A 25,905-nucleotide genomic window follows, 5' to 3' on the forward strand; every position below is an offset into this window, starting at 1 on the left:
ATATAAAAATAAGAAATAAATAGTAGTTGGGTAGCATGGACCATTCAGAAATCTGAAAGCAGAGAGAGAGAAGCTGTTCCTAAAATATTGAGTGTGCATCTTCAGGCCCCTGTTGCTCTTCCCTGATGGTAGTCATGAAATGAAGGCATCCTGGATGGTGTGGACACTATCAATAGCATTGACCTTCAAAGCTCAAAGTAAATTTATTATCAAAGCAAACACGAGAAAATCTGCAGATGCTGGAAATTCAAGCAACACACACAAAATGCTGGTAGAACACAGCAGGCCAGGCAGCATCTATAGGAAGAGGTACAGCCAACGTTTCAGGCCGAGACCTTTCGTCAGTACTTGAAGTATTAACAAAGTACATATATGGCATTCACTTCCTTGCAGGCATTCACAGTGGTACAAAGAAACAACAGAATAATGGAGAACTGCACACAAACAAATTCAGATAAACAACCAATGTAGGAAAAAAGACAAACTGTGCAAATAAAAAAAAGCAAATAATAATACTAAATAAATAAATAAACAATGTTCAGAACATGAGTTGTAGAGTCCTTGAAAGGGAGTCTATTGGTCATGGAATCAGTTCGGTATTGAGGTGAGTGAAGTTATCCATGCTGGTTCAGGAGCCTGATAGTTGAAGGGTAATTGTTCCTGAACTTGGTGGTGTGGGACCAATCTTAATTCATTGCCAGTCTTAACTGTAGATAACAAATTGACTGCAAACCTGCCAATAAAATCAACACGATATAATTAAAAGTCCCCTTCAAACAATTTAAACTGTAAATTAATCTTTCATGGCAGCGAATGGCACTTTGTTGTGATATTCAATATGCACAAAAGGTAAGTGAAATATAGAGCTTTTATACACCATCAATCAAGGGAAATTTGATCAAAACTGAAATGTTGACAGAGGAATTGGAATGAACTAGATGATTTGTATTGCGGTACGAAAGCTTATCAAGCACACTGATGTGAGTGGAAGGAATGCACGTGCTCCAAGGAGCAACATTTTGCTGAGGCTATCATTCGCAGTTTTTCAGAGAACTCATTAAAAAAATAAATCTGCCTAAAATGTTGCTATAAAATCCTTAAATTTTAAGGTAATGTTTTATATAAAATCATGGACCACCAAACAAAGAGAGCAGCAACTACCTTAATATCTACTTGTTTCTTCATAATGCGAATGATAAAACTGCCTTTACCCACAATTTTATTTTATTATTAAGAGTATTTTGTATGTGCATCTGAAATAGTATCATCAAAGTTTTATATATCAAAGAATGTGATAAGTGTTGCACATCACAGCAAGATCCTCACATTGTTTGAACAGAGCAGTCTCAGGCTAATACATCAGATAAATAGCTGCCATAACACATCATATCTTGAGCGTAAATAGCATATATAATGTTCTCACTTCATTTCTACTGATATGGCGACAGTGCATCTTAATGGAAAAAAGATTATTGCAGTGGTTATAGACATAAGGGAAACATGTTCCTTTCTTTTAACCCTCACCTGATTTTTTTCTGCATCCCGGGTTATGGTTCTTAGATACCAGCTGAATAAATTGCTTCAGTGGCATTGAATGTGAACAACTGCACAGCAGTGAAAGAGCCCAGTGCCCACTTGCCCACTTTCAAGTGGGGGTTATGGAGAACAATCAAAAGTAAAAACCTGGAGTACATTTACCCCTAAATCCAGGGACATTTAGGCAAGTGTAACAGGCCTGAGATCAGCCAACTCGTTATCGCACAATAGAATTACTCTTCGTTCTTGCCCTGCACTCTGCTTCACACTGGACAGTCCACCTGCCAACTTAGCTCTTAAAGTAGTGTGCAAGAAAATATTTTCATGTCATTCACCCACTTGAAAGAGTGCAGCTGAAGGTCATCAAGCTTAGGTAATCAAGTGATTGAAATATCTAGCATTCATCAGGCTGAAACCTTGTGATTAGATTATATTAGTATATCAAATATTTTCTTTTAAAACTGTTGGCAGGAAGTAAATAATTCCCCCATATATGACATTTTGTTCTTAATATATTGATATGTACTTTAACAAAGAAAAATATTTGGTAAGTTTACATTATACTGATATATGTTGAAGTATACTAAAGCCAACACTGCTTTAGTTCTGTCGATCTCAGCATAGATACAGTATTTTTCTGTGACAGTAATTACCTGTCAGTTGTGTGATTGCTTTATATCACTTGCTGTGAAAGTTGTCACAGTTTTATAATTAGCACTTAAATTTCACTTGACAGTGAAGAACTACTCCATCAAAATCTATCCTGACAGTGCCTTTAATGAGCAAAACCGTTGCAAGACATTTCACACAGATGAAAGCAGGCAACAGTCAACACCAAGATAAATGAATTATTAGGCCAGGTTTCAATCAATGACAAAGCTGAAAGGGGAATGGACTTTGTGGAATGGGTAGAAGTGAGGGTTTTGCCTTTGTAATGGTTTATGAACCTCATTCCAAAGGCTGAAAAGGAGACAAAGATGGATTTACATAAATACTACGGGTGCTGGAAATTCACAGCAACACACACAAAACACTGGAGGAACTCAGCAGGCCAGGCAGCATCTATGGAAATGAATAAATAATTGGTGTTTTGCGCTGGGACCCTTCTTCAGGACTTATTCCAATTGCAGAGGATCTCAGTTTTAATTTACTTTAGTGCTGCAGCAAAAACTGAAGACAGATTAGCAACATTAAGTTGTGGGAAATAATTCAAGGAATTTGGAGAAGGGAGGTAATTTTGGAAGGAATGAGGATAAGTACCTGAAGGGAGCAAATTATTTACCCGTCTTTTAGCTTGCAAGCTGGAAGGGAAATTGGGTAGTCAGCAGTTGAACGTAAAAATAGTTGGGTTAAGTTGGGTTGGGTTACTCCTCAAATTAGCTCAGCATTCACTAAGATTCCGTTTTCAGCCTGAGATGTTAAATTGTTTTCCCTGTCCATAGATGTGGCTGACCTTCCAGGTGTTTCCACCATTTTCTCCTTTGCACTGTCATTTGTTAACCAGAAATCTGTCTATTTAGCCTTGAATTTGTTGAATGATTTGGTCTTCACTGCTCTCCAGCTTAGACTGTCCCAAGGATCATAATCCTCTGAGAGAAGAAAATTATTCTCGTTTCCAACTTAAGTGGACTATCTGTTATTTTGAAAGGTGCTCTCTGGTTCTATGTTTGCCCACAAACAGGAATGTTTTCTAAACATTTACTCTAAGACCTTCAGGGTTTTAATATTGTTAATCCCAGTGAGTATGGGCCTTACCTGCTCAACGTCTCATCGGAAGCCAACTCTATCTTCCTGGAGTCTACCTGGTGATTTCTCTTTAAATTACTTCAAAGCATGTATATCCTGCTTAAATAAGAATTTCAAAACTCTTCATAGTCCTCCAGGTGTAGTTTCAACAATGTCTTCTTCTTCCCTACTTTTATCGCAACTAATTCTTTTCAATAAAAGCCAAAATCTATTTTCCTTCATTAGTTATTATATCTTCATGTCAATAAAAATTTTGTGGCCAAGACTGTTATATCCCTCTGATGGTCAGTTAAATATTATGCTGTCTTTTCTTCTTCCCACCAAAGTGCATAACTGCATATTTCCCTCCATCTACCAACGTTTTGTCTCCCGCTTAGTCTTGGAGGGGAGGAGAAGATGGCGGTGTGATGCAGTGCGCGCGGCCCCTCTGAAATATCGTATTTGTTAAATAGGGGCCGTGCACAATCCTGATTTGATGGAGACAGATGTGAGAAGCATGGAGGAACATCCGGAGAAACTTCTGAAATGTCCGCTTCGCTGCCGCTGCTACTGTGCGATCGAGAATCTCTGGAGGGGAAGGCCCCAAATCCTCGGCTTTGCCTATTGCCTGTTGCCGGGGCTGGGGTCGAAGCGCTCGGCAGAGATGGTGCTCGGTGCTCGGTGTCAGAGGGCTGGTCGGAGGCTCGAAGTTTTCAGACGGACTCAGAGTCAGACTGTGGTCGGGTGCTTCCAGGATGCTGCATCGGCAAGTTTGCAGTGCTAGAAGCTCATGGCAGGGAGAGTTTCTCCCTTCAACTGCCTGCATGAGATGATGGGACTTTCGAAAGACTTTGAGACTTCTTTTTTACCGTGCCCATAGTCTGTTCTTCATCAAATTACGGTATTGCTTTGCACAGTTGTAACTATATGTTATAATTATGTAGTTTCTGTCAGTTTTTTTTAGTCTTGGTGTATCTTGTGTTTCTGTGATATCATTCTGGAGGAACAAATTGTATCATTTCTTAATGCATGCATTACTAAATGACAATAAAAGAGGACTGTGTGTTCTCATAATCTAATCTAATCTAATTTTACGATATAGCCTTGTACAGAGTCTTTGTGCCTTCCTCCCAACTAACTCTTCAACCTGTCTTTGTAATGCTAGCAAATCTGGCATTAGAATATTCAACATCTTAATTTAAGTTAGTGGTATAAGTAATATATAATTGAGGCCCTAACCCAGATTCCTGTGCCTCCCTGCTGGTTAGAAGTAGACAGTCCGAATATGATCCATCAGTATGATTAATATCAAAAGAATAGCAGGTGGACCTTGTTGGGCTAGTTCGCGTTCAGGAAGTGATTATTAAGGTATAAGTGGACAAGGACTTGTTCTCAGTAAATGATCACAAGGTGGACCAACTGAAGTTACGTGCTCTCCCTTCTCCACATTGTCTCCTTCCTGCATGGCAGTTTCACTGTATCTTCTCAATATTGGCCATGGAACCATTTCCTTAAGTCTCAAGCTTATTGTCATGGGCATATTTACCCAGGGTACAAGTGCCAAAATTGTGAACAATTCCTTTGGTGGCAATGGTACAGTTGCTGCAAGCATTGCAAGTAGCACTATATGAATACTTTAGCTAAAGTTTTTATGTATTATTCCAGAAGAGCACCGTTTTTTTCAACGTGCTTTTTTGCTAGTTCTCTTACTTTTCAAAGCCACCTGACTGGGGTTAGCGCTATATGCATTTCCCAGTTAACACATCAAACTAAAGGGTGATATTATTTTGTGCATTCAAGAGTTGATTGAGCGTTCAGAATTGGAAGATAGCGACAATCAGCTTGAATGTTACCTTTGGTCCCCCACCAGACACAGTTCTCACCTGAGTGAATCCTGGTAGCATGCAACAGCAGCCACACCTGGTACACTGCTTCAATAGGCGGGCTAAACCAGATGAGGGTAGTCAGTAGGTCTCATACCCTGGTGAGATAGAGACATGCCTGCCCTAGCATGTGAAGTCAGCTCTGGCGGCCTAGGCAAATGTGATCTACAATGAGATCCAATGGCCAGGAAGGTGGTTCTGCAAAACGACATGGAGAGCGGATTGCATGATGAGGCACAGAAGAACCAGGGAAGATCATAGTTGTGATATCTACTCCTCCCATTGGACGTGGACTTCTGAGGTCGAGAGAGTGGAACGGCCCTAATCAAATGGCTTTTCCACTTTAAAAACTCCCTCACAGGTTTCCTCTCATCGTCAGATATGATGAACAAGCTCCAGTAGTATTGGTAGTGTTCTAATTTGTTCTGTATTTCACTTAAATGCATCATTTGTTACTCAGTTAAATAGTAGTTTGTCTTTTTTTTTATACCTTTTTTAACTATTTCCACGAAACTTTGTCTGATTGGTGTAGCCTGTCACTTGGGCCAAAATGTACCAATATGTTCCACTTTATTGAAATCCTCTGTGTTTTTCTCTATAATTATTTTTGTAAACACTTATCCATTTTGGTATTTCAGTTAGCTCTTTTGGTTCATTTCTATCAAATTATGAAATGTGAAAATATGCTTTGACTCCAAGTAAACATACTTGATTTTAAAGCATAAGGACAAGATGTTGTAATCTTAAAGTATACAGGAGAGGGCTAACAACTATCTTCTATGATAATGGAAGTGTTTTATAGACCATCTGTTAAACGCCTTTAATTTATTGTACATTAGTGCTACTCTCAAAGAAGAAAGTAACTCACATTCTTATTGCAAAACCCATAATACTCAAGATAATGATACTTGGATGGTCTTTATAGAGTATAGCTCAAATTCATCACATTATTGTCTATGTCTTTGTTTAATAGGCATTTTTTGCTCAGTAATGTTTCTTTTGTGAGTGTGTGTACATCCTGATGCATTTAATTGGATTTGCTAATGTAGTTACTATTTCCCCACTATTGGCAGTAAAACTTGAAGTAATTCCCCCAATTCATCTCGTGAATTAGTGCAATTATATATGCCAAAAATAATAAGAGAACTTGAGTTGTGAAGATATGTTTGACTCATCTTATCTCAACAATTTAGAGAGATTCGAATGTCTTAACATAACATATAATTATTTCCCAGGGACTTTGCTTCTATTTACTGATTGATAGAATCGTTGTGTTATACTGCATGTAAATGGTCCTTTGGCCCAATATGTCCATGCTGACTAACGCACTGCTTAAGTTAGTCTCTTTGACCCATATCCTTGAACCGTTCCTATCCACATTCCCTTTCAAATGTTCTTATAATGTAGTTGTATCATCTCTAGCTCTTCTCCTGGCATCTTGTTCCATATATAAACCAGCCTGTGTGAAGGTTCTTCCTCTCAGATCTCCGTTGGATCTTTCTCCCATCACCTTAACACTCTGCCCTCTAGTGTTTTACTTCCTAATCTTGGAAGAAAGAGTAACCCACAGTCATTTTTGCTCTGGACAAACAGTCCCAGCCTATCCAGTTATTCCTCTTAACTCATGTTCTCCAGTTCTTGAAACATCCTATAAAGACTCACATGCCGTTACGTTTGTCATTAGCTATTATATAAATAATCATGAAGAATGTCTGTGATATATTTCTCCATTCTTTAGGCATTATTTAACTTGCCTCTAGAAGTGCCTTTCCTATTATTATATCTTACAGAATTGCTATAGAATTTCTGAACTATCTCCCAATCCAATTTGACGTTGTGTAAATTACAATCTAAGCTTCTGAACCCAGTGTTATCCAAATCTCTGTTCTTCCCACCGCCTCCCCCCCAGTCTGATGTAACTTTTTCAAAGTGCTAACTAGAGTAAATTTTCAGCTTACTGTCTTGGTATAAATCAACACAGCTCACTATTTCACTGAAATTTATTTACATTATTTTTAACTTATGCTGAGTTCTACACACAAGGTGATGTTAATTCATCAATGTTAATTAATTTTGACTAATTTGTATAGCAGCCAGTTTTGGAGATTTCCATTACAAAACTAATCTCTAAAATAAATCCATTATTCAAAAATCTCATTTACATTTCCAGTTTGACCTACATTTTCCTAAATAAAGTTCTACCTATAAAGTTAAAGAGTTCTGAAATGTCTCCTCTGTCAGCTGATTTACTCTCCGTGTATCTGGCCCTGGAAGTTACCTCACCTTTCCCTCTTCTATACATGTTATATGACCATTTGGTTTCAAAACAAGTTCTCATTTAGCTCATTTCTAAGCAGCTAAACCACACAATTTTGAAATTCACAGTAACCTAAATTTACACAATTCATTGCAAACCAGAATTAAATAAGTAATTGTTTTTGTCTCTTTCTTTTTCCTTATATTACAGGGAATTATCATACAATCGAATTCATATATTACCAAGTTTCCACAATTGCCAGAAGCTTGAAGAAATGTAAGTTCTTATATTTTATGATTGATATTCTGTAATAATCTATGCTGTATTGAACGTTCTTGTTAGAATGAACATTTCATAAAGAAGCTTTATTTGTCCCTGTTTCACACAAATACCTTGCAGTTTTAAAAATGTACTTTGCAGTCCAGAATGCTAGAACATTTATATCCCCTGGTTGAGAGTGCCTAAGAATGGAAGGACAGTATTGATTGTCTAGAAGTTACGATATTAGCCTACAGAAACAGCTCAAGGATGAAACAAGACCAGGGAAGGAACAATCCATCAATTCATTTTTCCCTGACCTATAACTTGCCATTCTGTAGAAGATCTTTCAGGCTTTTAATAATTTCAAGTAAATAATGTTCAGTCAGGGTAAGGAAGATCAACAACCTGGAGTTTTTCCTTTGACAAGTGACTGATAAAAGTTACACCCCACAAGCTTCAAAAATTTATGAGAAAGACTGGACAAAAATTCAAAGAGCAATAGAATTGAAATACTTATTGAGAAAAAAAACAAGTTATGACAATCTCCAAGATCAATGTTCATTTGTAAAGTGGCAATAAAAAATAGAAAGAAGAACAAGCTATGTGTATCTAAGGCCTATTAATGCAGAAAATTTAATGTCCGAAAGTATAGACCAGAATCATTGCCACCAGCCATTGAACAAAGCCAATTAAAATCAGGCTACCAGCAATTACTCTCTGAAGGTAGGGTTGCACCACTTGTTTACTCAGTTCTGCGATATTGAAAATTGAGCTGATTGAATTCTGTTGCTTGGAGAGGTATCTACATAGATAGGGGAATCATGGTAGAGTAGCAAAGTGGTTAGTATAACCTATTACAGCTCTGGGCACCAGAGTTTGGAGTTCAATTCTGGTGCTGTATGTAAGAAGTTTGCATGTTCTCCCCACGACTGTGTGGGTTTCCTCCAGCTGCTCTCGTTTCCTACTGCAGTCCAAAGACTTACCAATCGCTGGTTAACCGAGCATTGTAAGTTGTCCTGAAGTTAGGTGAGAGTTAAATAGGTGCATTGCTGGGCAGTGCAGCAGGTTGGGCCGGAAAGGCTTGTTCCATGCTGTATGTCCAAAAAAAATCATTCAATAAATAATTCAGATATTTAATACTGGTTCAAGGAGTCATCCAGAATTTGGAACCAACCATGCAGAAATTGGAACCAGCAAGTTATTTTTTGGAAGGTAACCATTAAAAGAGGTTGCATTTGTTTGGATACATTATAAGAGGCCAGCACTCTGTTTCAGCATTACAATTCAAGGTAGTACAAAGCGAACAGTAAGAGGTATCCTCAAATATAGCTGGGCAATCAATATCAAAGTTGGGAAAGAGCTTCAAGTGATGATGTGAAACCGGCCAACGTTAAACAATTCAAGACAATACACTGTGCTGGACTTGGAGTCAAATACACACAGGACTGCTGACATTTTCTTGCTTGCATGGTTCCAAACTCAGGATTCTCAGAGAGGAATAGAAGAGCTGCTAGACACTGCCTACAGTTCCAGTGGGGAAAAGGTGGCAAATCTGACAGGTTATCCTGCACTTGGTGCAGGACCAGTGCCTCTTTTCATTGGAATTGAAAGGAATGGCTGTAAGGATGCAAAGAGATCATCGGAATGATAATCATAATGTAAGTGACCTCAGTGTTGTTGGTCAAGAGAAAATGGAGTCAGGCTGCTGTTCCCCTGGTGATTCTAAGCTAGTGGACTTCCCTGAAGGGTGTCAGATATCAGAGGAGAACAGAATCAGCCTGGATTTTAATAACTCCCATAACAAAATAGCCTGGTGACCTGATCTCAGGTTTTACATATAAAGAAATCCCTCTTGGGTGAGGTACCAGATGGTAACTGGTACCCAAGGAGACATATCCCAGCATGGGTCGGTGCCCTCAGGTGGAAATTGGAAAAGAAAACTGATTCAAAAATCAGATAATGGCAAGTTATCTTCTGTTTAACATTAAGCCACTTCATGAACATTTGATACAAACCACTTCCGTTATGTTTTGTCTTTTCTCATGCCAAAGTGAATGATTTTTTTTGTCCCTCTCTGTCCTCTGAAACAAGAATGATGTCTTGCAACCTTGATCTCATTGTACTGTTTGTCTTTTCAGTGGCCTACAGCACAATAGAATCACTGAAATCAGAGCTGACACATTTCAACAACTAATGGCTCTACGATCTCTGTGAGTAGCATTTTGCATTCTTTCCTGAAGCAAGCCTCCCCAATGAACTTGTACTGTTCTGCTGATAAGATAGAAACCTGATTCCAGGCACCAACTTGGAACTCAATTGCGCTGGCAGTCATATAAAATAAGATGCTTGTGAATGCTCTCAGTAGGTGTAGCGTCCATTGCTCTTGTAACAGATGTTTTCAACATTTGTTATGAGGACAAGAAATCGCATCCTAATACTGACTTTAGTTGTGTTTTGTCAAGGCTATAACTTACCTTGCCTATATTCTGCAATAAACAGTCATAAACAATTAGAAAAGACAAAAAGATTATGCTTCCAGCATGAAATACCATAACTTGCAGCAGTAAATAAACTTTGTTCATAGTTATTTGCTTCTTTTGTATTCATTGTCCTGATTCAATAAGCTCTGTGGGAAAGTGACTTTTTCTCACAGATGTAACCCTCAGTTACAAAACATTAACCCTTAGCAGACAATAGATCATCTGCATCTTATGTTACAAATCACCAAGCCCTATTAAACTGTTTCACTGAGATTCTAAAATTATTCCTTATATATTTCATATGATTCATGTAAGCCCAGAGACCAACAAAGAACACAATCCAGTTTATGATGACCATATTATAACAAACCAATTTCCCCCCTTAAAAGAAAAGTGAAACACTTTCTTTGGAGCAATAAGTCATTCAAGAACAAAGTCAATTTATCAGACATAATCTATTCATAAATATCACTTACTAGTTTCATGGTTTCTTAACTATGAAATCTCCATTAGAGCTCAATCCTATGTCAATTACGTTAAACTGGCAAAAATATCTTCAATAATTAACCTATAAGCTGCATACCTTCATTTCCTGTGAAGGGACTGCAAACAGAATGGAGATAATTTTGAGCGCAGGGTTCTCTCATTATCTGCACACATGCCAAAGGCCTGAACATTGCATGATGGAGATAGGTTGGGTAGTATTGCTGAAACACAGTTGGCTGAACAGGCTAAATTGTAGTGTAAATTTACGGTGTTTTTCATTTACAGAACACCAAGAATGGGTAAGAGGACAGATTTTTCTGCTATTCTCATTGCAAAATATTTGCTGCTTCCATCACACAATCATGATTGAACAATGTTACTTCTGATTGCAATGAAAACTAGAAAAAAACATTATTGTAGCAACTTCTTATTGCGTTACTTCTCCCCAAGACCATGTTTTAGAGACTACCCAAAGAGAAAGTAAGAGACAGCTTGTATTGTTCAGTGATAACTCATTTATGCTTAAAGTACATAGGAACTGATACATCACTAAATTAATTTTCACAATAATCATATTTTGGATCAGGACTCATTTATTTGGGAAAAATACAGTTTATCACTTTACTGCATCAACAAACAGGCAGTACCTCCAATTACTTCTTACACATGGATTTGAGAAAAAATGATTTCAGGCCAAATTGCCTGAAATGTAATTTTTCACCTTCGATTGAAGGTGGCTAAATCACAGGTTCCTTTGCAACCACCAAATTGCCAACTTCTGACCTGCATCCTGCTATTGAAATGGGAGGTTAATTTTCCTGGTCCGTACATTGGTAGGTAGCTTCCCATTTTTGTGATCTAGGCTCCTCTGATAATTATTGGTACAATTGTTTTTCTAAGGGGTGACAAGATCACAGGAAGAATAGTGGTTGCTGGCTCAAATTGAAACTATTAAGGGGGTGAGAAGTAAGTCCAATAGATGTAAGACTGGAATGAGAAATGCAGAGAAGAGTGCTAGCTGTCAGGGAAGGATAGTGATAAGCAAACAGCTGGAATGGGAGGTTTGCCTTCTGAGGAAATATTAAACATGCTAGGCTTCTATCTGCGTAAGTTCAGTAGAGTGAGAGTGCACTTGACTGAAGCACAGTGGACCCTCAACAGTCTTTACAAAGTGGGTGTGGAGAGGACTTTTCCTCTTGTGGAAGAATCTCAAATTGAGTGTCAGTCTTTAAAATTAAGAGGTAGTCCCTTTAAGAGAGATAAAGAAATGTTTTTCTATTAAGGTGTTATGATCCTTGAAACTCTCCTTTTCAAAGAGTGGTAAAAACACATTCTTTGAATAATTTTAAGGGAAAGGTGGATAGAGTCTTCCTAAGCAAACAGATGAAAAATTACTGGGTATAAGAGGCTTGATCAGATTCACCATGATCTTATCGAATGGCAGAATAGGCTCAAGGGGTAGAATGGCCCATACCTGCTTTCAATTCATGTGTGTGTATGTGCTCAGTGAGGGTGATAATCATGCAATGTAAAACAGGTAAAGCTGGATGAATGGTGTTTTTTTTTCTCTATATCTGCCACTCAAGATGTTTTACAAGGACAACTTGTTGCTTCCTAGCTGTGTCCTTATTTGGGAGCTAGTACTTCTGAGACCACTCAAAGTTCAAAGTAAATTTTATTATTGACGTACATATACGTCACCGCATACAACCCTGAGATTCATTTTCTTGTGGGCATACTCAGCAAACCTATAGAATAGTCACTATAACATGATCAATAAAAGATCAACCAGAGTGCAGAAGACAACAAAATGTGAAAATGCAAATATAAATAAAGGGTAACAAATAACAAGAACATGAGATAATGAGATAAGGAGTCCTTAAAGTCCTTGTAGGAACATTTCAATGATGGGACAAGTGAGTGTAGTTATCCCCTTCTATTCAAGATCCCAAGAAAAGATACAGCTGAGAAATGTCTGCTAGGTTGACCAAGTATAACATACTGTAATTCCATAAGGCCATAAGACATAGAAGCGGAATTAGGCCATTCGGCCCATTGAGTCTGATCTGCCATTCCATCATGATTGACATACCAGTGGAAGTGGGTAAGTTGACCTATCTATTTGCTGATAATCAATGAATGGCCTCAGTCCAGAGCATGCCAGATCATTTGGTAAACAAAGAACAGCAAGCTTTCAGTGGACATCCAATCAGATTTCATCTCATTAAAGTCTGTGAGTGAAAAAATCATTATGGTTTGGAATCAATCTAGGTTGATTTTCTATGTTTTGTAAAAGTCACACGGTTTCATAATGTGCTATTATAACTCAATGATTTGCAGCTGACTATCCATACATTACATTACAACTACCAACCCTAATTTTCTCAGGCCTCCTTGTGGTATTTTGATTAAGGTTAATTCAAGAGAGTGTGACAATAAAATTCACCTTTAATGATTAAAATACAGCAAGTTCTTGATGCAGAATTTAATGAAATATTATTCTATTCTGCATGGAAGTATTATTTAATTCATATGTTTATTGAAAATTATGTTGACAATAGAGCATCTCAAATTATGTCTTAGAGCTTTAGCTGATAAAAATATTTGTTTCTATCCCAGGGATCTTAGTTGGAATGATATAGCAGTCATTCACTTTGATGCCTTTGCCTCATTACGATCATTAAAAAAATTGTAAGTATTTTCATTTACTGTTGCTTATAAAACACAATTCTAGCTGAATAACAGAACACATGGCCTTACTCACAAGCTTACATTATGTTGTGTACAAAACTTAACATAATTTCAAATAGCATTCCAATGTGCTAAAATGATCTTTATTATAATCATATCATAAAATAAGTATTGCAACATTTTCCATTTCTCCTCTTCTTTCCCATTCTCACAGGATCCACTCTCCAGTCAGATTCCTTCTTCTTCAGCCCTTTAATTTTTCAACCTATAACCTCCCAGTTTCTCATTTCATCCCCCCCTCCCCTCCACCCACCGTCCTCCCCCTCACCTGGCTTCACCTATCACCTTCCAGCCTGTACACCTTCTCCTTTCCCCCCACCCCAACTGATTCTTCTTCTGACTTCTTCTCCCTTCCTTTACAGTCCTGAGGAAGGGTCTCAACCCATACGGTTGACTCTTTATTCCTTTCTATTGATGCTGCCTGACATGCTGAGTACCTCTAGCATTTTGTGTGCTATTACAATATAGTGGATTCTGGTTAAATGGGACACATTGAGGCCAGTACGTTTTGGCGCAATTAAGTGGCTGTCCTAATTAACCGACGTTTCACAGACAATCAGTTTTTTAAAATGTCAAACTACCATTTAGCTGAGTTACAAATTATTTATTTAAATAAAATACAGTACATATTAGAACACTATCAATCCTACTGCAGTGTGTAAAACGGTGTGTTAATCCCTAATAGTTATCAACAGAGGAATTCATCCAGTTCATGCTGCCATGTATAGGGTGTCCAGGGAGGGTAGCACCTCTGGTGAAAGAGCTTGTGATTTCCATTCCAGGGCAGCTCACTTAACTTTGATCCCCCACCAGACACTCAGCCCTCACCTGTGGCTCGAAGTAGCTGTTTGCAGGCAACCGCAGCCACACCCGAGTACACCGATTCAATAAGTGGGATAAACCACAGATGAGGTGATGCAGTGGGCTTCATACTCTGGTGAATTAGGTACATGCCTGTTCTAGCAGTGAGATCCAATGGCCAAGAAAGTGGTTCTGCAATGCTTCATGGAAAGCGAAGGGCATGACAAGGCACAGAAGAAGTCATGGTTATCCACTACAACCAAGGAAGACCCCAGTCTGTGTGACTACTCATACCACTGGAACTGAACTTCCGAAGTCGAGAGAGTAGAACTGTCCAAGTGCAGTTGTTTTTCCACTTTAAAAACTCTCCCATACAGGTATCACTATCATCATTGGATCTGACCGACAATAAATATGATCTTTTGATTGACTGCAAATGAACAAAGTCAGTGCAGACACCTAGTGCAGATAGTGGAATGCCTTCATACAATGTTTTCAACAAATGTATCTGCCAAATCTTCATTGTCATTGTAACATTCAAGATGATTGTTGACACCTTCAAATTCTTCATAGTTCCTAACTTGCTGAAGTAGTGCAATCATTTCATTTACACTCCTAGCTGTTTCTGGCATCTCCATGCCTGAATGCTTGAAACCTCAATGAGCAGAACAATTTTAAATTGTCTTACTGTTTATTTCTTTCCAACTATCAGTGACAAAAATCACTGCTTTTTGAACACAAACATACACAACTGACACCATTTAAAAAACTGTTCACTCTAAGCACAGTATAGTGTCTAACTGCCTCACAGCATGCATGTGACTAGTACTAGTTACAAACTGTTCAGCATCAATCTCCTGCTCCAATTAAGCAGTATAGTGTTCCAAATAAACGAAAGGGATCCCTGCTGTTTTCTTGATTAATTTTTGTTCTTTATAAGTTTTGTCTCAAATAAGCGGCTTCTCCGATTAATTGATGGCTCAATTAACTGAAATTCACTGTATTTTTCTGACTGCTTGTCAAGTTAGAGTAATAAATTCAGCAATTGGCACTTCCAGTAATTATTTTGCCATTCAGTAGCAATTTTCTTTCTCCTTTATATAATCTGGATCTGTCGAGTGTTTCCATGTACTGTTTCTTGAATAAAACCAATGCATTGTTTTCAAATATCCTCCGTGACGAGTTGCCCTGATATAATGATATAACAAGTAATAAAATTGAACGGCAGCAGAAATATATGGAATTCATTTCAATATCATCTACAACTGAAAATGGAATATTTCAAAATTAAGTCAAAGCAGCTAATGGTTACATTATTTTTTCCAAAATGTAACTTAGTCAGTGAGTGACCATTTTAAGAGTGATGAAAGTGGCCATTACTTCAGAGAAGAGACAGTGTATAATCAAATATAAATATTAATTCCTATTTATGCCTGTCATAGCAATGCAAATTAGATTACTTTAAGGACATTTGTTTAGAAATTCATTCACAATAAACACACTATATACTGACTATATGCTCACATCAGCATGTTGTACATTACCTCTAAAATTTATACCATTGTGGCATTGAGGGAGCTGAAATCATCATTATTACTGACAAAATGAATTTATCTGCACCTGTATTTATTAGCTCAGATGTATGCAACTTGCCACATTTACTTCCAGATATTTATCGTTTAACCACTGACGATGACATCAGTTTTAGTTTTATGCTAATTGGAAGCAGGAACATAACAAATAACAAGCGCTTTCCGTACACAGAACATTAATGTCCAGGCTATATACAGCATTTCCCATCTTTTAATATATCCAAGCATTCATTTATAGCTTATTGAAAGAGGTAATTTCTGATTAATAATATTTAGAGAATCTATGAATTCTTCTCGTGTGACATGCCTCAGGGTAACAGACTTCAGTTTGCTTCCCCTCTACATTTCTAAAGTTCCCTGCTTTTCATATTGTTAATATTGTACATATAAGGACACATAAAAAGCATAGAAGACAATAGGAGCAGTTTTGAGATTATGTAGACTTCAGCAGGTGTAGAGTGAGTGTATCAGACTGCACACACAAAATCTTTGGTGAGAAACTCAAGTTATTATGAAATTCAGATTAATAATGGCAAACTCAACCATTGCCTACAGGCAGCTTGCAACATGGCAGCCTCTCTCGCTGTGAAACCAGTAACTAAGTATGTTAAAGTTGCTGAAGGTGGTAGGATATGAAGTAAAGGGCAAAGATTAACTGGCCTGAACGCTGCTTTCATGGACTCAATTTTTACCTCATTAACCCAAACATCCAAATTTCACTTTGAAAGCAGCATAAATACTTCTGCACCTATTGTCTATTGTCTATTGTCTATATGTCCCAGCTAAGCCAACAGGATCTTCCTTAGAAACACATAAATTAGGAGCAAAGGAATCCATTTAGTGCTTCAGTCCTCTCTACCAATTAATGAAATTGATGATGATCACCAAATACAGTAGCCTGTTCCTGTTTTATCCAATATTCCTCAATCTCATTAACACTCTAACAGTTTCTTAAATGCTTAATGAACTAGACCATAAAACCTTAAGAAATAGGAGCAGAATTAGGCCATTTGGCCCATCGGGTCTCTCTGCCATTTCAGCATGGCTGTTCCATTTTCCCTCTCAGCACAATCTCCTGCCTTCTGCCTATATCATGCCCTGACTAATCAAGAATCTATCAATCTCTACCTTAAATCTATCCAAAGACTTGACCTCCACAGCTGGCTGAGACGACAAATACCACAGATTCACCACTCTCAAGCTGAAGAAGTTCCATCTCCTCTCCATTCCAAGAGGATGCCCCTCTCTTCTGATGCTGTGCCCCCGATCTTATGCAAGCCCACCACAAGAAACATCCTCTCCAGATCCACTCTATTAAAGCTTTTCAACATTTGATAAGCTTCGATGACGTCAACCCTCATTCTTAAGAACTCCAGTGAGTGGAGTCCCAGAGTCATCAAATTCTCTTCATGCGACAAGCCTTTCAATCCCAGAATCATTTTCATGAAACTCCAATGTCAACACATCCTTCCTCAGATGAGGTGCCCAGAACTTCCCACAATACTGCAAGCAAGGCCTCACCTGTACCTTATCAAGCTTCAACGTTACATCCTTGCTTTTATATTCTAGTCCTCTCGAAATGAACGCTAACATTGCATTTGCCTTCCTCACCATCAGCTCAACCTGTGAATTAACCTTTAAGGAATCCTGCACGAGGACACCCACGTCCCTTTGTGCATCAGATTTTTAAATTTTCTTTCCATTTAGGAAATAATCTAGGCTTTTATTTCTTCTACCTATGTGCATGATTACACATTTCCTGACACTGTATTTCATCTGCCACTTTTTTTCCATTCTCCTAATCTGTTTAAGTCCTTCTGTAGCCTCTTTATTTCCTCAAACCTACCTCCTCCTCTATTTACCTTCGTATCATCCGCAAAGCCATCAATTCTGTCATCCAAATTATTGACATATAATCCAAAAAGAAGTGGTCCCAACACAGACCCCTTTGGAACAGAATTAGTCACCAACAGCCCAGCAGAAAAGGTTCCCTTTATTCCCATTCTTTGCCTCCCGCCATTCAGCCAATGTTCTATCCATGCTAGTATCTTTCCTGTAATACCATGGGCTCTTAACTTGTTAAGCAGCCTCATTCATGGCAACTTGTCAGGCAAGATTTTCGCTTAAGGAAACCATGCTGACTATGGCCTATTATATCAAGTACATCCAAGTGGACCAAAACCAAATGCTCAAAAATTGACCCCAACTTTTCCCAAAACACTGAGGTCAGACTAATTGGCCTATAATTTCCATTCTTCGACCTCTCTCCCTTCTTGAAGACTGGAGTGACTTCTGCAATTTTCCATTCCTCCGGAACCATGCCAGAATCAATTGATCCTTGAAAGATCATTCTTAATGCCTCCACAATCTCCTCAGCTAGCTCTTTCAGAACTCTGTGGTGTATACCATCTGGTCCAGGTGACTGACCTACCTTCAGATCTTTCAGTTTCTCCAGAACCTTCTTCCTAGTAATGGCAACTTCACACACTTCTGCTAGTGTCTTCCACGGTGAAGACTGATGCAAGATACTTTTTCAGTTCATCTGCCATTTCCTTGTCCTCCATTTGACCTCAGCCTCCTTTACTATACAGAGCTTCACTACTCTTTCATGAAGACATCCACCTGTATCTCCTACCAGTCCTACCCTGTCTCATTAGTCTATAACCTCTAGTTCTGAACTTCCCCATCATTATGAGCATCTTTCCTGCATCTAATTTGTACACTCTCATTATGGCTATATTCTACTGAATTTTAGTGAATATACTTCTCTGCACTTCTTCCATAGCAAGAACATCTTTCACCAGAAAAGGAGATCAAAACTTCGAACAGTACTTCAAGTGCTTGCCCATTACACTCGCCCTTCCTAAATCGTTCAGGAGCCTCTCTGTTTCTCCCTAATGACTCAAACTTTGCTAGGACATTGTGTCATCCACAAACTTGGAGGTATTACATATAATTCCCTCATCTAAATAAATGAAGTTACATGGTGTCAACTCAAAAAGGACCCATTTAACACTTTTCTTTACCTCTTGTCTGCACACGTTCTCCATTCATGTCAGTAATCCACCTGCAATCCACATGCTTTAATTTTTCACATTAACCTCTTATGAGGGATCATTTCAAAGGTCTTCCAAAGGTCTGAATACACCACATTCACTAATTCTCTTCTACCCTCTCGGTAGGGTACATACTGAAAAAATTTTAGCATACTTGTTAGGCACGACTTCCATTTTATAAAACTTTGCTGACGTTAACCAATTTTGCTGCTGTTTTCCAAATGCTCTGCTATTACATCTTCAATCATGTACTCTAACTTTTCCCCACTACCAATGTCAGACTAACTAGTCAAAACTTCCAGACTTTCTGCCTCCATCCACCTTGAATTTCAGTTGGCTACCTCCAATCCATAATAACTGATCAAGAGTCTAATGAATGTGGGAATATGACAAACAATCCATCTACTGTTTGTGCAACACACACAAAATGCTGGAGGAACTCAGCAGGCCTGCCAGCATCTATGGAAAAGAGTACAGTCGATGTTTCAGACTGAGACCCTTCAGCAGGACCGGAGAAAAGAAGCTGAGGAGTGGGGAGGGGAGAGAGAAACACAAGGTGATAGGTGAAATCTGAGAGAGGAGGGGATGAAGTAAAATGTTGGGAAGTAAATTAGTAAAAGAGACAGAAGGCCATGGAGGAAAGAAAAGGGGGTTTGAGCACCGGGGGAGGAGATGGGCGGGCAAGGAGATAAGGTGAGAGAAGGAAAAGGGTGAAGGAGAGGAGGGGTGGGGTCCATTACCAGAAATGGATGTTCGTGCCATCAGGTAGGAGACGACCCAAATGGAATATAAGGTGTTGTTCCTCCAACCTAAGTGTGGCCTGATCATGGCAGTGGAGGAGGCCATAGATAGACACATCAGAATGGGAACGGGAAGTAGAATTAAAATAGGTGGTCACTAGGAGATCCTGCTTTTATAGGTGAACAGAGCATAGGTGCTTGGCGAAGCAGTCTCCCAATCTACGTTGGGTCTTACCAATATACAGGAGGCCACACCAGGAGTATCAGATATAGTATATGACCCCAACAGACTCACAGGTGAAGTGTCACCTCACCTGGAACGACAGCTTAGGGTCCTGAATGTAGGTGTAGGGGCAAATGTAGCACTTGTTTCACTTGCAAGGATAAGTGTTAAGAGGGAGATCAGTGGGGAGGGACAAATGGACAAGGGAGTCACCTAGGGAGCGATCCTTGAAGAAAGCAGAAAGTGGAGGGGGAGGGAAATATGTGTTTGGTGGTGGGATCCTCTTGGAGATGGCTGAAGTTTCGGAGAATTATGTGCTGAACATGGAGACTGGTCGGGTGATAGGTGAGGACAAGAGAAACCCTATCCCTGGTAGAATGGCGGGAGAATGGGGTAAGAGCTGACATGCGTGAAATGGAAGAGATATGGTTGACGGCAGCATTGATGGTGGAGGAAGAGAAGCCCCTTTCTTTGAAAAAGGAGGATACCTCCTTTATTCTAGAATAAACAGCCTCATCCTGAGAGCAGATGCAGAAGAGGAGAGCAATTGAAAGAAGAGGATGCCATCTTTACAAGTTACAGGATGGGAAGAGGCATAGTCCAGGTAGCTGTGAGAGTACTGTTTGTGGTTTCATGTCTTTAATTACTATGGGATACAGACAATTGGGCTCTGAGAATTTCTAGTTCCATGTCCTTAAGTACGCTAGGATGCAGATTATTACCCAGAGGGGTTATCATCCAATAAACTTCCTGAAAGGCATTTTACAGTCAATATTAACTTCTTTCAGATCTTTCTTCTGACCAGATGCTATGTTTGATAGGATCATAAGACCATATGAAATAGAAATAGGAGCAGACCACCTACAGAATCTTTTGTCAATTGTATGTTCACTGCAATTTCCTCTACTAACCTGATTGTAGGAGTGAGCTGGGAAGTAGTCACAGCATATGTATTACATCAGCAATAACAAGTTATAAAAGCACACTTGTGAGGTTTCCCTGTGAGATCAGAATGCTTCAAAAAGGTTTAAATTAAACCAGTGCAAGATATGATTCCAGCAACCAGACACACCAAATCTTCTGGCATTCTCTGCTTACCAGTTCATTGACTGAAAGGTTATTGATCATACAAAATGGATGAAACGATCAAGTAGCCACCCACAGTTGTGAACAGTAGTAGCATCAATAATGGAGTTAGGACTCTGATCAGCAGATCAATATTTACAAGTGCAAAATATGTGCATTTCCATGAATGAATTAAACATCTCATTTGCTGTTTACATATTCATTACAAATGTATTCTTAACTGCAGATCTTTAATATATTCAATATTTTGCAGGGATCTGACATTCAATCGGCTTTCCTCTCTCCCTTTGAATGGTCTAAGTGGACTGACACATCTGAAGCTGAAAGGAAATCTTGCACTATCAGAATCCTTTCCAGAAGAAAATTTTCCCAAGTTAAGGTAGGAAATTTAGAAACCTTTAGTCCTAAACCTTTAAATTCTCAAATGCTCCTTCAGAACAAAATAGCAATAATCTTCCTTTTGATCTATTAATGTATTTAGTCTATTTGGAGAAGTGACATAAATTTAAGGGTTCACGTGGTTATAATAAATGATTCATTTATATCAAACAGTAATTGCATTGGTCACTACATGCAGCAGAACTGGAAACATTTTGAATGTATTTGCAACTTAATAACATTAGCAAAATAGTTAGAACATATGTGCATGTGTTTGTGATGTCATGGCATCTGGTGACCAGAATTTCCTGTCTTCTTAATTGGAGAATGAGTGTGCAATTGGTAATAAAATTAATGACAATCATATTAGTTACTGAAATTCTTGTTATGATTAGTAGAAATTATTGAAAAGTGTTTACTGTGCATCGGTAATAAAATTAATGACAATCATACTGAAATAGTTGTTATGGTTAGTAGAAATTATTGAAAAGTGTTTACTGAAATGTACCCACAGAGAACTCTCCATTAAGAAATGACAAGTGTAAACTATTTTAATTTAAAAAATTAAATCAATTTGATTATAAAGCAAATAATTTGTTCTACTTTAATCACTTTAATTTGGTTGTGAAATTTTAAATAAGAAAATACAAAAATACATTGCTGGAAACGATTTTTGAGGCAAACTAAGTTTATATATCAGTTTGGTGTTATATTTAATGGAGCAATTTATTTGAAAGGATAATTGTGCTGAATCATCATTTATCCATGGGAAGAATATATTTGCTTACAATCCATGGTTAAGCAATCTATCTGAAAAAGTAAAGAGTGAAATGCCTTCTGAAAATTATTTAATGAAAATTATCTAACATTTGTATCCAAAAAGTATCTTTCTTTTAATTTAAAATGAAACTATATTAGTCATTTTCCAATGTACATCTCGAAATCATTATGTTCATGCTTAATAGGAGAAATAGTCAACAGTTTGCGACAACACAAAATAACAAGATAATTAATTCCTTAGGCTAACATATATTCCATGAAGCAGAGTAGACACAGTAAACAACGACTAGAAAATCTGCAGATGCTGGAAACCCAAATGCCGCACACAAAATGCTGGAGAAACAGCAGGTCAGGCAGCATCTATGGAAAGAGTAAACAGTCGACATTTCAGGCCAGGACCTCAGCCCAAAACACCAAGTGCTTACTCTTTTCCATAGATACTGCCTGGCCTGCTGAGTTCCTCCAGCATACTGTGTGTGTCAGAGAAAAACAACTGCCCTGTTAATGACCATTGGACGATTGGTTACAAGTGAATCCATACAGAACAATTTTCTTGTACGCAGTGTTTGCTGTAATTCATGATTAATATCAGGGTTTGTCCTAACAAGTCATTTTAACAAAGCAACACACATCAAAGTTGCTGGTGAATGCAGCAGGCCAGGCAGCATCTCTATAAAATAAAAATCATTTTATTATTTTGTTTCATTACTCTTCATATTGGCATTCGTTTATCACATGTTTAGAGAGACAGTGAAAAGCTTATTCATACAGATCAAATCATTACATAGTGCATTGAGGTACAGCAAGTTAAAACTATAATAATGTAAAATAAATCATAAGAGCTACAGAGGAAGTGCAGTGCTGACAAACAATAACGTGTGAGATCATAACAGGTTAAATTGTGAGGTCAGAAGTCTACTAGGAAGCTATTCCTTAGTCTTACTACAGTGGGGTAGAAGCTGCCCTTGTGCTGCTGTAAGCCCAATTTATACTTCTGCGTCAAATGTATGCAGTAGGTACCGCGTACCCTATGCCATGAGGTGACGTGCACCTCCCCAAAAATGTAACTCACGCGTCACGGCGACGCAGACCACAATAACTGTGATTGGTCCGTTTGGTAGCATCGCATTTCCGGTGGCTTTTCTCCGCCATGTCTGTTCGCTGATGCGAAATATATGGTTGGAGGCGATGAACCAAATCGTAAAATCTACCTGCCGACATCCGAAAATATTTGAAATGCATTTCCTCGTCCATGTCTGTCACGAAGAAACTCAACACAGTGGCATAGAAACCCCACAGCCAACTAGCGTTTTGGCGGTGAATTGCAGAGCGACGCTGATACAACAACGCATGCTTACTACTGCATAGGGCTGCGCAAAAGTATAAATCAGGCCTACAGCGTAGCCTGTACGCACAAGTATAAATCAGCCTTTACTGAGGCAGTATAATTAGCGTTCATAGAAGGGAAAGTGATTTCTATGATGTGTTAATCTGTGTCTGCAACCCACTGCAGTTTCTTGTGGTTGCCATACCAAGCCATTATGCATCCAGATAGGATGCTTTCTATGGTGTATTGATGAAATTGATAAGGGTCAACAGGGACATGCCAGCTTTCTTTAGTCTTGTGAGCATTGATGTTTTTGAGCTTTCATGGCATTGGTGCCTGTGTAGTGGAACAGGACAAGCTGTTGGTGATGTTCACACCTGCAGCTTGAAGCTCTCAACCCACTCAATCTTAAGCTGGTATGAATGCCATCAGAATAGTGAAGTGATTTTCTGTGGCAGGCAGTATGAACATTGTTTCTAAAAAGCACTTGAACTACAAAACGTATATTACACATGCTGATGCAAGAGGGCAAAGACATTACAGACATTACGGTTCCATTTAATAATTTACTTCTAAATGCTCCTTCCATCATATTTGTCCAATGGATATCATTTGGCACCCATTGGATAAAGAAAATGCTAATATTCATGGTTGTAGTTACACATTCTCAATACTGGTTGTGCAAATGTTCATAACCCATGCAGAACATCATAATAAAATTTACTGAAGCACGGTGCATCTGCATAAAGTAACAAATGGGTTTCAGGTAAAAATCGACATTAATTTCTTTAACTTCTAGTAACCACTCCCCTCTGTTCCGCAACCCTCCCCACTTTGTCTTCCCTTATCATCCCAGAACCTTTGTCCCTTCTCTTGTCCCTTCCCTGCCCTCATCACCTGTGCCTTCCTCCCTTTGGGTTCTCACTGATTTCCTTTCATTCCATGATCTACTGTCTTTTCTGATTATATTCCTTCTTCTTCCACCCATTTGCCCCTTCCATCTATCACCCCTCAGCTTTTCACATTGTTCCCACTGTCCCCCACCCCTACACTCCCCCACCCACCTATCTTCCACTTCTTACCTGGATTTATCTATTACCAATAAATTTAAGAGACTATTAGACAGGTATATGGAGGAATTTAAGGTGGGGGGGGTATATGGGAGGCAGGGTCTAAGGGTCGGCACAACATTGTGGGCCAAAGGGCCTGTACTGTGCTGTACTATTCTATGTTCTATGTACCAGCCAGCTCTTGCTCCCCCCTATACTCCCACCCTTTTATTCTGGCCTCTGCCATCACTGTTTCCACTCCAGATGACATGTCTTGGACTGAACTGTATCATGTTCATAGATACTGCCCGACCTTCTAAGTTCCTCCAACATTTAGTGTGTGTTGCTGAAAGTGAAAAGAATTCCATGTTTTACTCTATACAAGAAAATTAGCATGGTGTCTCACTGTGATACTAAGAATATACTGTAAGTAAACTGTTAATGCATTATCAGAATACTTTTTGCCCTGTGTCATAAATGCACTATGTTAATTGTTAATTTATTTATGGTATTATTACCTTATGTGTTGCATGTGAGTTATATGCCTTGTGTTGTGCAGTTGAACATTGTTTCATTTGATAGTATACATGTATATTGTTGAATGATAATAAACTTTGAACTCAAAAGCGTCTAGACTGAATATTGAAGGTGTTTAGCTTCTATAAAGTAATTGGAAAATTTTATATCTTGATTGCAGGGTGCTGGAAATGCCATTTGCCTATCAGTGTTGTGCGTATGGTTCCTGCAAAAATAATCACAAACTGCCCAACCTGTGGGATTCAGATGTTGCTATTCGTGATGATGAAGATAGCCAGAAAAGAGCAATGGGAGTATTTTCCATCCAGCCAGAAAGCAACTGTAATTATAGTATTACTATTCTGGGGTATATAATGCATAGAGAGCTGAGACCTGAAATCTTCTTGGGTCGGAGCAGGGTTCAGAGCTGCAGCCAATGTACTTCAAGTGTTCTTGATTTGGATCTACTGCTGATCCCTTTCGAAAATGCACCTTGCTTTCCTGTAGAAACTGCTAGTGATATAAGATATATTTGCTCCAAAGTGCAAAGGACAAAGTCATAAGAGCAAATATTTCTACCCCTGAAAATATAACACTTAAGTTTGTACCTAATAAGTTGCAACAATAGGCAAGAGTGAACTACCTGTAAGAATTCACCAATCTCAGAGCCTTACCATCATCTTTTCAGAATAAGCAATAAATGCTACTTTTGCAGACAGTGCCTAGGATGAATACAAAAAAAATAATTGAGATTGGTCCACTGAGTAGCTACAGATTTACTCTGAGACGTTGCTTTTAATGGCACATACACATATGGAAGAATTCTGTAAACTGTTTCAAAACTTGCTTTTCACTTAAATTTCATGAAGTTTTATATAAGACATATCACGGGTGTTTCCCTATGTTTGAGACTGAACAAGATTAGGAAGTAAAGGAAATCAAAGAGATTAGGAGGATGTCCACTAATTAAGAGTGGTC

General features: G+C 38.5%; 1 protein-coding gene across 2 annotated transcripts in view; it reads left to right on the forward strand.

Moving 5' to 3' along the window:
- The window catches only part of lgr6 (leucine-rich repeat containing G protein-coupled receptor 6), a 368,527-nt gene that overhangs the window by 336,979 nt on the left and 5,643 nt on the right, over window positions 1–25,905 (forward strand). For both annotated transcript variants that reach the window (XM_072277748.1, XM_072277747.1), the window contains exons 12-16: window positions 7,612–7,677; window positions 9,801–9,872; window positions 13,248–13,319; window positions 21,131–21,256; window positions 25,109–25,269. In XM_072277748.1, coding sequence (XP_072133849.1) covers window positions 7,612–7,677; window positions 9,801–9,872; window positions 13,248–13,319; window positions 21,131–21,256; window positions 25,109–25,269 — 497 coding nt within the window. The remainder of the gene's footprint in view (window positions 1–7,611; window positions 7,678–9,800; window positions 9,873–13,247; window positions 13,320–21,130; window positions 21,257–25,108; window positions 25,270–25,905) is intronic.

Source organism: Mobula birostris, chromosome 14, assembly GCF_030028105.1.
Source record: "Mobula birostris isolate sMobBir1 chromosome 14, sMobBir1.hap1, whole genome shotgun sequence".
In the NCBI taxonomy this organism is placed as follows: Eukaryota; Metazoa; Chordata; class Chondrichthyes; order Myliobatiformes; family Myliobatidae; genus Mobula; species Mobula birostris.